Source organism: Oncorhynchus mykiss, chromosome 6, assembly GCF_013265735.2.
Source record: "Oncorhynchus mykiss isolate Arlee chromosome 6, USDA_OmykA_1.1, whole genome shotgun sequence".
NCBI classification, from domain to species: Eukaryota; Metazoa; Chordata; class Actinopteri; order Salmoniformes; family Salmonidae; genus Oncorhynchus; species Oncorhynchus mykiss.
Genome location: NC_048570.1, coordinates 56,875,460 through 56,892,700, shown reverse-complemented (window position 1 = coordinate 56,892,700; position 17,241 = coordinate 56,875,460). Strand labels below are relative to the sequence as shown.

The 17,241-nt window shown below is 40.1% G+C and overlaps 1 protein-coding gene across 4 annotated transcripts; it reads left to right on the top strand.

Moving 5' to 3' along the window:
• The first annotated feature begins 1,330 nt into the window (after nucleotides 1-1,330).
• On the top strand, nucleotides 1,331-7,038 carry LOC110526186 (ras-related and estrogen-regulated growth inhibitor). Of its 4 annotated transcripts, none has more exons than XM_021606901.2 (6): nucleotides 1,331-1,436; nucleotides 1,779-1,839; nucleotides 3,127-4,998; nucleotides 5,184-5,240; nucleotides 5,417-5,490; nucleotides 6,215-7,038. In XM_021606901.2, exons 3-6 carry the CDS (start codon nucleotides 4,878-4,880, stop codon nucleotides 6,698-6,700), a joined length of 738 nt encoding a protein of 245 aa, XP_021462576.1. In that variant the 5' UTR covers nucleotides 1,331-1,436; nucleotides 1,779-1,839; nucleotides 3,127-4,877; the 3' UTR covers nucleotides 6,701-7,038. The 4 variants fall into 4 exon arrangements, with proteins under 4 accessions (XP_021462576.1, XP_021462575.1, XP_021462577.1 ...); XM_021606900.2 differs by having other exon boundaries at nucleotides 1,718-1,839; XM_021606902.2 differs by lacking the exon at nucleotides 1,779-1,839.
• The last annotated feature ends 10,203 nt before the right edge of the window (nucleotides 7,039-17,241 follow it).

The window sequence follows — 17,241 nt, the reverse complement described above, 5'->3', positions numbered from 1 at the left end:
CTGGAGTCTGCTTCTGTTAGTTATACATTTCTCTGCCAATGCATATACATTTTTTTAAAAAGATATCCCACAATCTTGACAAGGAAATGGTCATTCAATACAGTAATGTTAAACCCTAAATACACAATTCCCAGCCAACTCTGTGTTTTGGCACTCCACTGTGACTTTCCTTATTTTGACCTACAGTACTGGTATTCCCCCCCTAAAAAAACGGAGCTGTTGCTTTGCCACAGAGGTGTCTACAGACGCTGTTCTGTTTGCTTTTGCCAAAGTGTTGAGGCTGGGAAAAGTCCTCATGGGAACCTTCAAAAATATAGTTTTTTAAATGTATTTATTTTGGAATAAAAAGTCTTCATCAAATCAAATATTTGTCACATGCTTTGTAAACAATAGGAGAGACTAACAGTGAAATGCTTACTTACAGGACCTTCCCAACAATGAAAGAAAAATAGAAATGGTAAACAATTAAATGATAACTTTGCTATATATACACAGCGTACCAGTACAGAGTAGATGTGCAGGGGTACAAGTTCATTGAGGTAGATATGTACATATAGGTAGAGATAAAGTACCTATAAGACTGTAACAGCAGCGTATGTGATGAGTTTAAAGAGATTAGAGCAAAAAGGGCCAGTTAGCGATTGGTTAACTATTTAGCAGTCATAGCTTGGTGGTAGAAGCTGTTCAGGTTCCTGTTGGTTCCAGACTTGGTGCATCTGTACCGTTTGCTGTGCGGTAGTAGAGAGAACAGTCTATGACTTGAGTGGCTGGCGTCTTATTAATGATATATGTTATTTTTTAGGTATGTGGCAGCATATTTCTCATTCATTCACACCTATTTCTGCCTTCCACTGCATTTATGTATTAAATACTTGTTTTGCAACAACAAAAAAGTGAAATGTTGGTTCTTAAAGCTGCAATATGTTTTTGGGCGACAGACCAAATGCACATAGAAATGTGCGTTATATATCTCATTGAAACCAGTAGCTCTGTTCTATGTGCGCTATTGAAATGCTTCCTATTCTTACAATCATTTTTTGGTATTTTTCTTTCGGTTTTGTACACCAGCTTCAAACAGCTAAAAATACAAATATTTTTGGTTATGGAAAATATATTTCACAGCGGTTTAGACCGTACAAAACATCTCCATACTACTCTTGCTTGTTTTGTCACAACATGAAATTTAGCGACTATTAGAATTTTAGCAACCAGCAAATGGCGAAGGGATTTATGTATAATGCATCTTTAATTTCCTAATAGCAATAGTTTTTTATGGAACTTATTTTACTTGACAGTTATACGGGGAATGTTATGACTGTAACGCCCACCGTTCACTGGCAATATGGCGCTGACTTTGAGGAATGGATATCTGGAGATGCTGAGAGCGTGTTGGAGATTACAAGCACATATGAAAATTATTGTTCTTAATCAAATGGGTAGGTCGTTTACCCGTATGTCCACAAATCTAAACTGGTCGAATTATTCGTGCAGTGTATTATCTCTGAAATAGAGCAAGCTAAATTTGCACATTAGCTAACCATTACATATGATAAGCTTGATGACTGTTGTGTTGAAATCAAAAGGCAAAAGGAAATCAGCAGCTGTCATTAATGCGTCTCATCTGTATAAAATTGGTCGCTTGAATGTATTGAGCATAATCTTGGTGTGTAAGTAATTTATAGCCAGTGAGTAGTTACACAACAAGCGTGTATTTCAGAGATGAATGAATAGGATCAATCTCTCTGAGGGAAATAACTAATTGAAGAGCTGTCGTTCAGGACTTCTGTGTCCTGCCCTAGCACGTCATCAAAGTTCTCAGATCATGAAATTACCATCAAGGTACAGTATATCCACTCAACTTCATAATGTAAAATTATTACTTCATACTCCATATTGATTCTAGATTACAATTCTTACTGTGTGATGTCTGATTTCAAGTTATTTAAAGAGAACACCTTCACCCACCCAAAATATGATAGAATCAAAATAACGCAATTTCGACTCATGTTCCCCAGCAGTTATGTACCACAGACGTCCTTTCCAAATAGTAATAACACTCAGAATATAAAGCACACAGACCTTCTCAAGTCGAATCTGGTCACCACATTCAGCATCAATGTGGTTTTCAATGAGGATCAGGTCCTCATTTGTCACTTTCCATTGTCGACTTGCAAAATGGACACTCAACTTCTCAATGACAGTTGCCTCTACTCTGACCAAATCACGACTACATGTGAATAGAGGAGGGGAAATGGCTGTTAGAATATGAATATGACACGAATATGACAACAACAAAAAAAGTGCAGTATATTCTACGCCTTACTGCATACATTCAAAACCCAAACATGGCCCAAAGTTCACATGCGGTTCTGGAAAAGACACAGATACCAGAAGAAAAAAAGTATATATATATATTTTTTTTTTTACATGTTGATTGTTTTTCTTGATATTTTAGCAATGAGGTTAAAATAATATCTTAAACTGTGTAGTGTACAAATCTAAGCTAGCACAACGTTATTCCTTTATTCCCTTAATATTCCTATGAAGGGTATTTTAATTTAATTGGGAAACAATCTAAACAAGAACACTAATGTAAACGTCAAATATAATTTCCCAGGGAGAATTGTCATCATGAACAACTGTGTAAAAGCTGCAAGAGTTTTAGTGTGGGAAAGTGACACATTCCAGGGTAGCTAGTAGAAAAGGAAAGTGGGAAACCACTGTATGAATGGGTACACTACACACTTTTTAATTAAGGGATACATAGTTGGGTGATCACTGGATCATAATCATTTTTTTTTTTAGATTCAATGAATGACCTAAATTCCTCTGTCCACACATGCCAATTACTGGTCAAGTATAATTTGATATTGTTTTCTTGGAGTAAACAGGAACATTAAATTTCTCCAGAGAGCGGAAATGACCCAGGATATCACAACAGAAAAGAGAGGCACACTTGAGGCCTTGCATTTTTCATGAATTATATGTTCAAATATTCTAAAGGATTTTCATCCTCTGAAGTAAATTCTGTGAAAGCAATATGAATAACCTGACAGTGTGTTTTTCAGAATAATGCTACATAAGTGTGGCTGCTGCAAGACTAACTACTGTCTTTTCCTTTTTCAGTTATTGTACAACCACAGACAGTGCTTCGGATCAACACAATCGAAGTTGCTCCCAGATTGACATGATGCTATATGTTTTGAATTGTAAATAAACGTCAGTGAATGTGGCACTGAAATTGAGAACACGTGCTCAGTATGAAAATAAAATGGGAAAACTTATTTATACACAACATTTGGTAACTTTAAAGTTACTCTTTGTAAATGTACCTTTTTTATGTAAGCAGATGTGCTTATATTGTACATCTACAACAATCTGTCATAGGTCAATTATTTATGAATCTGTTATGAAATTGGTGAAATTCAGGCACAGTTTCTCGCCTATATGACAAATAGCCATATGATATGTTGCGGAGTTGAGAAACCTAGCTTGAAGACAGAAAAGAAGGAAAACTTGAGGTATTCCAGCCTGGTCTCATAGACTAGACATAATATAGTAAACGGAAATCTGAGACAACGTTTTCACACTTGGTCCTTTTCAGACAGTTTTTGTGAACTCAATGTGGTTTGTTTAATTTTGTTTTGTGCAGTGTGAACACTCCAAAAGAACTCAGACCCCTCAAAAGTGCCCCGAAGCGATCCGAACTGAGACCATCTCGAGAGGTGGTCTGACTTCGCTTTGCTTGAATTTTGGGTCTGGTTCCATTTTTTTAGGACATTGAACGCCAAGCTCCCCAAATTCGCTTGTCATTATTCCCGCACCACACACTAGACTACTGCAACACTGTTTTCCCTGCCATAAACCCTCACGTTGGTGTCACAAAAGAGAAGATGAGGATGTGCATGTTCGTGGGGAAAAACTGCTGTTTTTGTATATTGACTAGCGATTGTCAAGGACTTTTTTTTTTCCATAGGTGATCTATAGGCTAAGAGAGCTTCATAAGCTGTTTATTGATTTTGGAGATTGAATAATGTGAGGAGACAACATATTTAGTGAAAATCACACCATAGGGTAGGCAATCTATTCTAGCTCTTAAAAGGGCAGTAGCCCACCTTGGGTGTACAATTTTCAATGACAGCATTATTCTGTAGTTACTCTATTGCTATGTATTATGTTACCAATAAAATTTACATGTTAATAGTATCTTCTGATTATAATTAATGTCTCATTTTTTAACTAAATGCAATCTATTAGCTTCTAAAATGTAAGTAGTTATATCTAGCTGTCCGGGAACACATTTGGATAAAATGGCTTGTCCTGCACTTTGTAAAAACTCAGAGTGCATGTTGGAAAAAGATCTTGGTTCCTTTCTAAACATAGCAATGTGAATACAAAGAGGACTTGGCCCACAAATAGGTAACGTGAACTGGCAAAAGATTTGAGTCCTCATTGAAAGGTCGGTTGTTACTGTCTTCGGAGGGTGATTGGGCAGAGTGGACAAAAAAAAATAAATGTTGCGTGTCTGAATGTCATCACGAGCAACATTAGCATTTTAGCTAATTAGCAACTTTGCAACTACTTAGTATGTTAGGTTAAATTGTTAAGGTTAGCTAACCATACGACTTCTAATACCTAACATATAATAAATGGATAATGGACATCCACAAATTAATACATACCATACATAACTTATCATACTAATTTGAGGGCCAGGCTTTTTCTTTACTATGTTACGTCTACCCCCTGAGTCCAGGTTGCTATTCAGGAGTGTGGGTGCTGGTACAATCTCGTAGAGCTCGGGGAACGCATCGAATATGAATTGGAAACTTTTTATGGTTGCATGTTGAATTTGATGGCTAATTTAACAACATCCAATGGATAAAGAAACCATGTCCACCAATTTTGGTCTATCAAGAACTTTGAAAAGGACAGGCAGTTTGCCTTCGAGAACGGTCAGGATAGTGATATTGGGCCAAGCGGCTGTTGGCAAAACTGGTAAGCACAGAGCCACTTTAGCATAGAAACAATAATTGATGTAGAAAATATTATAGCATAGGTTATGTGTTATCATCAGATTATCCTGATTTGTGCTCTAGTTCCAGACTTGCTTCAGTTTCACACGTGTAATATCTATCAAAAGTAATTTTCATAAAACTCATATTTCATTTCGTATTTTACAGCAATGGCTGTGCGCTTTATCACTAGAAGATTCATTGGCGAGTATGACCCAACGCTCGGTAGGTATTCAGAGGGAGAGGGATTGCGTCGACTTTAATCCGATATGTCATGCCATGCGTAAAGACGCAGTGTAGCCTAGTGCATTAATAAGGATTAATAAATAATTAGAATGAATATAATATAAATATGGATCACTCTATCAAGTTTGACAAACAATTGGCATGTCTTTCTGCAGAGACCATATACAGACATGAGATGTCTATTGGTGGTGATGTGGTACACTTTGAAATACTGGACACAGCAGGGCAGGTGAGCGTGCTTGGCTTGACCTAACAGTTATGCAATCATCCTATGAAACAATCTAAATTGTTTTAACATAGAATTGTAGGCTATCTAATCATCATTGACCACTCATGTTTCTGTCCAGATTCAGAATCCCGAGTATTCATTATAATGCAACCATGGTCAGCAGTTTGAAGACCTATGTGTTACCAGTCAATTGGCCATATTATTTCCGCAAATACATTCCACTCAATCATATACACTGAGTATACAAAACATTAAGAACACCTGCTCCATGACATAGGCTGACCAGATGATTTTAAAGTCTTGAGACATGGATTGTGTATTTGTGCCAGAGGGTGAATGGGCAAGACAAAAGATTTAAGTGCCTTTGAACGGAGTATGGTAGTAGGTGCCAGGCGCGCCTGTTTGTGTCAAGAACATCAATACTGCTGGGTTTTTCATACTCAACAGTTTTGTGTGTATCAAGAATGGTGCACCATCCAAAGGACATCCAGCAAACTTGACACAACTGTGGGAAGCATCCCTGTGGAACTCTTTTAACACCTTGTAGAGTCCATACCCCAACGAGTTGAGTCTGTTCTGAGGGCAAAAGGGAGAGGGCGGGTGCAACTCTATATTAAGGAAGGTGTTCCTAATGTTTGGTGTACTCAGTGTATAGTTTTTTTATTGATATATGATTTTTGTGTTGTTGTTGCAGTTCTATATCTAAATCTACATTTATTGTAAGGAGGAAGATGCCCTGCTGATCGAAGAGAAGATAAAGTGGGGAGATGGATTTGTGATTGTGTACTCTGTAACAGACAGGTGTAGCTTTGACGAGGTCATGCGCCTCTGTTTCCTCGTCAATCACATCCACTCCTCTTCAGGCGCCCGCAAGTGCAGCCCTGAGCCTCCTCCCATAGTTATTGTGGCCAATAAGAAGGACCTTGAGTTTGACCGAATGGTGAGTACTGAGGATGGAGAAGGCCTGTCACAGGGCCTAAAACTGCCCTTCCACGAGATTTCAGTGCGTGACGGATGGGAAGAGACAGCGGCCGTCTTTAGTGTTCTTTATGGAGATGTGATCCAGCAACTTGACACTTCCCCAGCCTCATTTCGCAGGAGAGCAGTCTCCAAGCTGATGGAGAAGATCCCCAGGATCAACTCCAATCCTCCTGGCCCCTCTGGCCGCAGCTTCAGCTTCAGCTCATTCAGGGACTTCCTGCCTGACTGAGCCGGATGGGTTGGGGCTCTGAACAGCGTCTGTGATTTGGGTATTCACAGGGGGAAAGTGAAACATGTTGTTTTGGCAGCGTGCCTCTCTAGAATAGCTGTGTTAGTGCTCTATGGAAAGTGATACACTTGGACACCTGGATACCTGGATAAGAGACTTGGACACATTCGATCGGAAGATGGACCTAGCAACTACTGTAGAATGTAATTCTATAAATATTTGTGGGGATAAGATTAAAATCAAGCGTAATCAGAGTATTACAATTCTGTTTGTATTTTGATGAGACATGAACAACAAACTAAATATCAAAAACATCTAGTAATAAAATGTCAATATTTGTTGCAGTATCATGAGAATGAAATGAACATTCTGCAGATGTGCACAGAGAGTATATTTTCGAAAGTAGAAGAGGCAGGTATATTTGATCTTTCCTCAAGATCGATATTTAAGGCAGTAGAAAGCATTACCAGGTTAGATGTTTATGCTTAAGTATATTCTTTGAAAGCCACAAACTACACCTACTATCTGAGGTACTGTATATACACAAAAGATAACATGGAACTTAAAGTGGCCCCATCAAATATTCATGTTAACCATATACTCAGCACAGTTTAGGGCTTTTGAGTAAAAAGGACATTTAAAAGGATCCTATTTCTGAAACCTGATACGAGCCTTTACGATTAGGGGCACCTGCAATAGAAAATACTTCTATAGTTGCTTTGATGTGAGGGGGTGCAAGGAATGTATTGTATATTGGCTATACTAATTTGATGTTTATACACATGGAAAGATGGATAGTTGTGAACACCAGGGAGAAGATGACTAAACCAAGCTTATGGGTGCTATTGAACAAAAAATATATATGCAACATGCAACAATTTCACAGATTTTACTGAGTTACAGTTCATATAAGGAAATCAGTCAGTTTAAATAAATAAATTAGGCCCTAATCTATGGATTTCAGATATGCATACAGATATGCATCTGTTGGTCTCAGATACCTTTAAAAAAGAGAGGTAGGGGTGTGGATCAGAAAACAGTATCTGGTGTGACCACCATTTGCCTCATGCAGCATGACACATCTTCTTTGCATAGAGTTAATCAGGATGTTGATTGTGGCCTGTGGAATGTTGTCCCACTCTTCTTCAATGTCTGTGTGAAGTTGCTGGATATTGCCGTGAACTGGAACACGCGGTCGTACACATCGATCCAGAGCATCCCAAACATACTCAATGGGTGACTTGTCTGGTGAGTATGAGGCCATGAAAGAACTGGGACATTTCCAGCTTCCAGGAATTGTGTACAGATCCTTGTGACATGGGCCTGTCCATTATCATGCTGAAACATGAGGTGGTGGCGGCTGATGAATGGCACGACAATGGGCCTCAGGATCTCGTCACGCAATCTCTGTGCATTCAAATTGCCATCAATAAAATGCAGTAGTGTTTGCTCTCCGTAGCTTATGCCTGCCCATCCAATAACCCCACTGCCACCATGGGGCACGGCTTCTGACAGTTTTTGCAGAAATTCTTCGGTTGTGCAAACCCATTGTGTCATCAGTTGTCTGGGTGGCTGGTCTCAGACAATTCCACAGGTGAAGACGCCAGATTTGGATCCTGGGCTAGCGTGGATAAACGTTTTCTTCGATTGTGAGGCTGGTTGGACGTACTGCCAAATTGTCTCAAACAGCGTTAGAGGTGGCTTAAGGTAGAGAAATTAAAATGAGATTTTCTGGCAACAGCTCTGGTGGACATTCCTGCAGTCAGCTTGCCAATTGTAAACTCCCTGTAAACTTGAGATATCTATGGCATTGTGTTGTGACAAAACTGCACATTTTAGAGTGGCCTTTTACTGTCACCAGCACAAGGTGCAATTGTGTAATGACCATGCTGTTTAATTAGCTTCATGAAATGCCACATCTGTCAGCTGGATGGATTATCTTGGCAAAGGACAAATGCTCACATTACAGGGATGTAAACAACTTTGTGCACAACAATTGAGAGAAGCTTTTTGTGCGTATGTAACATTTCTACCATCTTTTATTTTAGCTCATGAAACATGGGATCAACATGCTGCGTTTATATTTTTGGTCAGTGTAGTATCAAAAAAAGCAGATTCTGAGGTTTCCAAACACTTACCTTTGCCAAATATCTTGAATTGAAAAGATTAGTTTTATTTAAAAATATAACTTTTCCAAGAATAAAGCTGCTCCATGTACTAGCAGCAGACGATACCCTACAGTAACATAAACCAGCCTTAGGCTTAATTCAACATTTTGTAATTGACTCCGATTCAATTCATTAATTGAAATTTGAATTGAATTGGCTGCAGTGATGCCGCAATACTGCGATGCAGTGCCTTAGACCGCTGCACCACTATATTACATTTTAATCAGGGTGCTGTTTTTGTACAATTTGAGAATTTGAGTGACAGGAAGTAGAATTGAATTCAGTGCAATTCAAAGAAATCCCACTCATTAAACATGAGAGTTTCACTGAAACCCTAACCCTCACCGTAACCATTTATTTACCCCCTTTTTCTCTCCAATTTGGTGATTACGATCTTGTCTAATCACTGCAACTCCCCAACGGACTCGGGAGAGGCGAAGGTCGAGTCATGCGTCCTCCGAATCATGACCCACCAAAACGCACTTCTTAACATCCTCTCTCTTAAACCGGAAGTCAGCTGCACCAGCCTGCAGGCACCCGGCCCGCCACAAGGAGTTGCTAGAGCGTGATGAGCCAAGTAAAGTCCCCCCGTCCAAACCCTCCCCTAACCCGGACGACACTGGCTTCCGGGTTAAGTCCCTATGGGACTCCCGGTCACTAATGGCACAGCCAGTAATGGCACAGCCTGGGATCGAACCCCAGGCTGTAGTGATGCCGCAATACTGCGATGCAGTGCCTTAGACCGCTGCACCACTATATTACATTTTAATCAGGGTGCTGTTTTTGTACAATTTGGGTGCATTCACAGTCTTTTGCCAATTATTTGGAATATCTGATACATATCTGATCTTTCCCCTAACATATAAACAGCAAATCCATATGAGACCTCGGTTTGGACGCTCAGATCTGTTTATCTTTATCGGGTGCCTTTTGACACAACTAGTACCTCAAATTGGATAGTACTGGGAGGGGAAATCCACCTGATGGCAGCAGATGACAAGTAGACTTTCAACAGACGTGTGTGCGTGTTCGTGCGTGTGCGCGAGCGTGTGTGTTGTAATGCCTCAATTGCGGGCTTTAGGATTTGTATTCTAGTTTTGAAAAAAAATATGTAAAATATATATATCCTTAGATGGCAGCATAGGCCAACTAATAACAAAGGTTCCTTTACAGCAGGCAGGTTGAAGTAAAGAACGCTTGGACAAAGGTAACCTATGTATGAAACTGAATTGATACAGACTAACAGACATTATTTGACAGACTGACAAAATGTTGACCATTAAATGGACATTACACTCCAAAATCAATTTTTTTTGGATGGTTTCAGATGTCAAAAGTAATGTCAGGATTAATCCATTCACCACACCACCAGGTGTGTATATCTAACTATATACCACAATCCAAAATGAATGGAAAAGATAATCGTCATGTCTTTTCCAGATGTCTTCCATTTATTTGGCGTTAAGGCATATAGCTGGATACACACAACTGATAAGCGCCATTTCTAGTCATAAGCGATATAAGAGGCCGCTATGGGGCACCAACCAGGATGTCAGTCGGCGTCTCAATTTACTGTTGGTTAGAATAGCAGAATACACACCGTGCAATATCAACATTTGGTAGTGCATCAGCAGTTTATCCCTCTTGTTATGTCAGTCACTGACAGTCACTCAATTAGCCAAAGTCAGCTAAGATTTTATAGATACATTAGTCTAGCCGCTAGCCTTGCCTGGCTACCCAGCCTTCTTGCTCCGACCAATTGCAACTCCACGCAGACGAACATTCGTTTTTTCTCCGCAATGAAGTATGTAGCGGCCGATAGAGCAGCGGAAGAATTCAGTCGTCAGGCAACTGCTAGTCAGCTGTCTAAACCTTGTAGTAACTACGGGTAAATTACTGACCGGGCACGCAAGGCACGTACGTGCCCAGGGGGGGAGACGTCTCTATCAATGGCTTCTAATCAATAGATCCCTTGTACGGGGTCTAGACAGGAAGTCTAACCCACAAAATCAATTATTAAAAGATGAAGCTGCCTTTCCTTACCTGACCCGATTATTTGGATTTTGTTGGCAATTCACATCAAAGATTTGTCTACTGGTCGTGGCACAGATTTGTAGGATCTTTGATTTGAGCCAATTTGCGACACAAAAATCATCCTGCAGCAACAGGAAATGGGAATATTTAAATGAATTATAATTGATGGACATTTTTGTTGGGGTTGAAAAATGTTTCTAAAATTTCAAAGTGGAAATTACGAACTTCAGAAGTCTTTTTAAACCTACATTTTAAACCTGCATTGCAGGAAGGTTCTCCTGCAACAGGGTGATCAAATTAAGATCCTATGTCTGTACCAGAGTGGCATCCATGAAAGAAGCAAATCTACAGCTATATTCTGAACTTCTTGAAAATGCCTTTACATATGTTTTATAAACATTTCTATTTTCCAGGCTTCCACTATATATATCTTGAGTGTTTTGAAGATACAAAAAAAACTTTCTTTGATGTATCTTGTAACAAATCAGGCTTTCTTCAAATACATGTCACAGAAATACTGTCCTTCCTTATGTCTTATTTTTCTGTGAGTCTTTGTGAACAAAAGCAATATATGATAATCCTTTTTATTTACTTTTGTCTTCTGATTTGATTGTGCATTTTTAGGAGTGTGTCTATTGATTCCTTGCTGTATCTGTTTATTAGAGGATACAGGCATTATAACTTGGACTTGGACCAAAACAATTTTGTATTGGTTGATTATTTTGTGTTGATGTTTGCCATGTACTCACTATATCGCAAAATTATAGTCAATACACCCATCTATTAACATGACAATTGTACCTTCCCAGTAGGTTCTATCACTTGTGTAAGGCATAGTGCTAACCATCTGCGCTGTGGCTCTGTGAGGCAGTCCATTGCCAGTGTTTTGAGGTCTCTCATCAAGTTCTCCCACACTGTATTCTATCAGCCCACACTATGATGGAAGACACTTGCAGCGTTTGCAGTGTGCGCCTTGCTCAACCATATGCTTTCATATTGCCAGGATTGAAAACTGCCTTGGGCCTCAACACTCTTGCCAACTTCCAGTTTATAGTGGGCTTTTACTGTGCAGTCTGGTGATTCTGTCCATTTCTTACAAAAAAGGTCAGAATAAAACTGATTAAAGTGAGGACTGAAGCTCCTGCTATGTTTACACTTTGGTAATCAGAGAACAGGCTCAACTTAATTAAACATGCAATACAGTATTGATTTTTTACAAAGTTGCATTTTTGGTTGTCAAGTAATATCTCAGATATTACTCTATACATACTGGAAACATAGCACATAATGTACTGTAGATTCCCTCTGTGTGTGTGCACTGGCACCTACTTGTTACAAAACCAAAACCATGATCATTAGTTTATTCACACATTCATGATTTATGCTTTCATTCAAATGTGAGAATATTCTGACACTTCAGATTTCAGTTGAATTATTTTAGTCCCCAACTCTTTTCCCTTTAAAGAATACATATTTATTAGGGGGAGGGTGGGAGTTATGTGTTGAATTGAAGAAGTTACATGTTGTTTGGTCCTTCATTCTAAATCCTCTGGGACTCACTTTTGAGAAGTTTTATCACATCTACCCACTTTGCACCCGAGGGACTATAGGCTGCTCTTCAGCACCCCCTGCTGTGTGTGTGTGTGTGTGTGTGTGTGTGTGTGTGTGTGTGTGTGTGTGTGTGTGTGTGTGTGTCATCATTAGTGCCGTAGGGGTATAATGACAACAGCAGTGGGAGTTGTATACATTTATGGTTGTAGGGGTACTGAAGCCTGGAGGGATTGTGGGGCAGGAGAGGTAGGGGTTAGGATAGTGAGGACCAATGCTGTAGGGTCAGTGAGAGATGTAGAAGCAGTTACAGTAGAGGCTGTAGCTCCTGCTGCTGCTGTAGAGGAGGTTGCAGAGGTAGAATCCTCAGATGGAACTATGGTGCTTTGATCACACCGGGTCCATCATTCCGACAATGTTTACCATGTTTTCCCCCACAAGGTTCGGTGATGAATTTCGAGTGGATCTCAAGCTGATTGGGTTTTGGGGTTGTTTACGTTTCCTCAAACAAACAACTAGCAACGTCTGAAAGCTAAAAACACATTTTGAGTGAAAGCTAACATTATTGTGCATCTATCAGCATTGTTTTGATGCTGTTGCACCCTGACTGAATCAGATTCTGTCCTAAAGTATCCGAGCAGATACTAAACGGTTATGAAGAAATGGCAACAAAAAAGAAAGAGCTCATACTTTTTTACTTTAGAACTCTATGTTAAAAACCTCTTAAGGATCATACCCTTTTTTTTCAATTTTCGCCTAAAATGACATACCCAAATCTTACTCCCTGTAGCTCAGGACCTGAAGCATATTCTTAATACCACTTGAAAGGAAACACTTTGAAGGTTATGGAAATGTGAAATTAATGTCGGAGAATATAACACATTAGATCTGATAAAAGAATGAACATCATCTTTGAAATGCAAGAGAAAGGCTATACTTTAAGATAGGAGTCTAGGAGTTATTTTGATTTTGGCCACCCGATGGCAGCAGTGTGTGTGCAAAGTTTCAGACTGATCCAGTGAAGAATTACATTACTGCACAATATTTTGTATCAAGTCTGCCAGGAGTTTGCCCAAATGTGCCGACTTGTTCAATTGATACATTTTCAAGTACATACAGTGGCAAGAAAAAGTATGTGAACTCTTTGAAATGACCTGGATTTCTGCATAAATCAGTCAAACAATTTGATATGATCTTCATCCAAGTCACAACAATAGACAATCACAGTGTGCTTAAACTAATAACACACAAATTATTGTATTTTTTTTGGTCTATATTGAATGCATAATTTAAACATTCACATTGTAGGTTGGAAAAGGTATGTGAACCCCTAGGCTAATTGGAGTCAGGAGTCAGCTAACTTGGAGTCCAATCAATGAGATGAGATTGGAGATGATGGTTTGAACTGCCCTATAAAAAACAAACTCAAAATTTGAGTCTGCTATTAACAGGAAGCATTGCCTTATGTGAACCATGCCTCGAACAAAAGAGATCTCAGAAGAGCTACGGTTAAGAAAAGCCTTGATGTTCATCAGTCCATGGAGTGGCCATCCTGCAAAGTGGCTGCAAGAGCACAGTGCAGAAAGCTCAACGAGGTTAAGAAGAATCCTAGAGTGTCAGCTAAAGACTTACAGAAATCTCTGGAACATGCTAACATCTCTGTTGACGAGTCTACAATATGTAAAACACAAAACAATAATGGTGTTCATTGGAGGACATCACGGGAGAAGCCACTGCTGTCCAAAAAAACATTGCTGCACGTTTGAAGTTCGCAAAAGTGCACCTGGATGTTCTACACCGCTTCTGGAAAAATATTCTTTGGACAGATTAAACTAAAGTTGATTTGTTTGGAAGGAACACACAACACTATGTGTGGAGAAGTAAAGGCACAGCACACCAACATCAAAACCTCATCCCAAATGTAAAGTATGGTGGAGGGAGCATCCTGGTTTAGAGCTGCTTTGCTGCCTCACGGCCTGGACAGCTTGCTTTCATCGACGGGAAAATGAATCAAGACATTTTGCAGGAGAATGTAAGGCTATCTGTCCATCAATTGAAGCTCAACAGAATTTGGGTGATGCAACAGGACAACGACCCAAAACACAGAAGTAAATCAACAACAGAATGGCTTCAACAGAAGAAAATACGCCTTCTGGAGTGGCCCAGTCAGAGTCCTGACCTCAACCCGATTTAAAATGCTGTGGCATGACCTCAAGAGTGGTTCACACCAGACATCCTAAGAATTTTGCTGAACTGAAACAGTTTTGTAAAGATGAACAGTTCAAAATTCCTCCTGGCCGTTATGCAGGTCTGATCCGCAACTACAGAAAACATTTGGTTGGCTCACATTCTTTGGTTGGCTCACATTCTTTTTCCACTCAACACTGTGAATGTTTACACGGTGTGTTCAATAAGGACATGAAAACGTATACTTTTTTGTGTGTTATTAGTTTAAACAGACTGTGTTTGTCTATTGCTGTGACTTCGATGAAGATCAGATCAAATTTTATGACCAATTTATGCAGATATCCAGGTAATTCCAAAGTTTTCACATACTTTCTCTTGCCACTGTAACTATAGAGAACATACAAAAATGATAAGGTAATAAAAAATGTAAGTTTACACACTCCCAGGAATTTCATACATGATGGGTCATTAGCTTTTACACTAACTTTCACACATCTAGATGGCCGGGCGGGGTGGGTGTGGAGCCAGAGACAGCAGTGGGGTCAAACTGAAGACCTCAGTTCCTACATTTGAACATAAAAATGGATTGTATCAAACAAAACTATGCTACATTTTATCTCTGGGACCCTCACGGTGACAAATCAGAGCAAGATTACCGAATGTAAGTACATTATTTACCTTCAGAGGTGAATGTATCAAACCAGTTGCCGTGATACATTTTTTGTTGTTGTTGTGCACTCTTCCCAAACAATAGCATGGTATTTTTTCACTATAATAGCTACTGTTAATTGGACACTGCAGTTAGATTAATACGAATTTAAGCTTTCTGCCCACATAAGACATGTCTATGTCCCGGAAAGTTGGCTGTTGAATACAACATAATTCTAGTCACATTAGCGCACGTTAGCAACAACTGTCCTGGTTAAGGGACACCCATCCCGTAGAGGTTAAAAAAAGATGTGTAAGATGTCTGTTTCCCCAGCCACTTAGAGGCTATGACATTGACTCACTGACACACAGTAATGTGTGAGGATGTGAGGAGATAAACTACACACACAAATTTGGGTTCCTCAAGGGTTCTTTTGTAAGGATGATGGTTCTATGTGGAAGGAACCATAATGACTCAAAGAACCCTTTGAGTTCTTCAATGGTTCATTACAGTTCACAAAAGGTTTATTTGCTTTTTTCGTGACCATATCAATGTAGAGGAGGTGGCTCAGAATATTTTGGAGCGTCGTTTGCGCACAGAAACCATGAGTGGTGTGTCATTCCAGTTTATCTAATGTGTTGTGTTGTTCCATTACATGTTATATATGGCTACGGACATTGAGGGTGTCTTGTTAAAGACTCACTTATGGCATTGGGTCAATTGAGAACACTTGACTAAATCAGTCAGTGCTTCTCAAATCTCACCGCAGGAACCGCCAGCTGTTCCAGAGGTAGCTAACTTGATCAACTTGTCAATCAACACAATAATAACACCTATGGCATTTTAACAATATAATATTGCTGACAAGAATAAAAAAACTCTGAATGGTTATTTTAATTATGGTGGAAAATAAGTATTTGGTCAATAACTGCGCCTCCCGTGTGGCGCAGTGGTTAAGGGCGCTGTACTGCAGCGCCAGCTGTGCCATCAGAGTCCCTGGGTTCGCGCCCAGGCTCTGTTGTAACCGGCCCTGACCGGGAGGTCCGTGGGGCGACGCACAATTGGCCTAGCGTCGTCCGGGTTAGGGAGGGCTTGGTCTGTAGGGATGTCCTTGTCTCATCGCGCACCAGCGACTCCTGTGGCGGGCCGGGCGCAGTGTGCGCTAACCAAGGTTGCCAGGTGCACGGTGCAGCCTCCGACACATTGGTGCGGCTGGCTTCCGGGTTGGATGCGCGCTGTGTTAAGAAGCAGTGCGGCTGGTTGGGTTGTGTATCGGAGGACGCATGACTTTCAACCTTCGTCTCTCCCGAGCCCGTACGGGTGTTGTAGCGATGAGACAAGATAGTAGCTACTACAACAATTGGATACCACGAAATTGGGGAGAAAAAGGGGTACAAATTCAAAAAATAAATAAATAAATAACAGGGCCTGGACATGTACTGGCTTAGGGGGACACGCAGGGGGACACGTCTGGCACTGCAGGATTTGAGTCCCTGGCGGCGTAGTGTGTTACTGATGGTTTGTTACTTTGGTCCCAGCTCTCTGCAGGTCATTCACTAGGTCCCCCTGTGTGGTTCTAGGATTTATGCTCACCATTCTTGTGATCATTTTGACCCCACGGGGTGAGATCCTGCATGGAGCCCCAGATCGAGGGAGATTATCAGTGGTCTTGTATGTCTTCCATTTCCTAATAATTGCTCCCACAGTTCATTTCTTCAAACCAAGCTGCTTACCTATTGCAGATTCAGTCTTCCCAGCCTGGTGCAGGTCTACAATTTTGTTTCTGGTATCCTTTGACAGCTCTTTGGTCTTGGCCATAGTGGGGTTTGGAGTGTGACTGTTTGAGGTTGTGGACAGGTGTCTTTTATACTGATAACAAGTTCAAACAGGTGCCATTAATACAAGTGGAGGACAGAGGAGCCTCTTAAATAATACTTATTTGCAAATAAATTCAT

Excerpts from the sequence above, each read along its gene's own strand:
- LOC110526186 (XM_021606902.2), top strand. The coding sequence starts at position 4,878 with ATGGATAAAGAAACCATGTCCACCAATTTTGGTCTATCAAGAACTTTG. Across the intron at positions 5,241-5,416 it reads CGAGTATGACCCAACGCTCG|AGACCATATACAGACATGAG; the intron begins GTAGGTATTCAG and ends GTCTTTCTGCAG. Across the intron at positions 5,491-6,214 it reads TACTGGACACAGCAGGGCAG|GAGGAAGATGCCCTGCTGAT; the intron begins GTGAGCGTGCTT and ends ATTTATTGTAAG.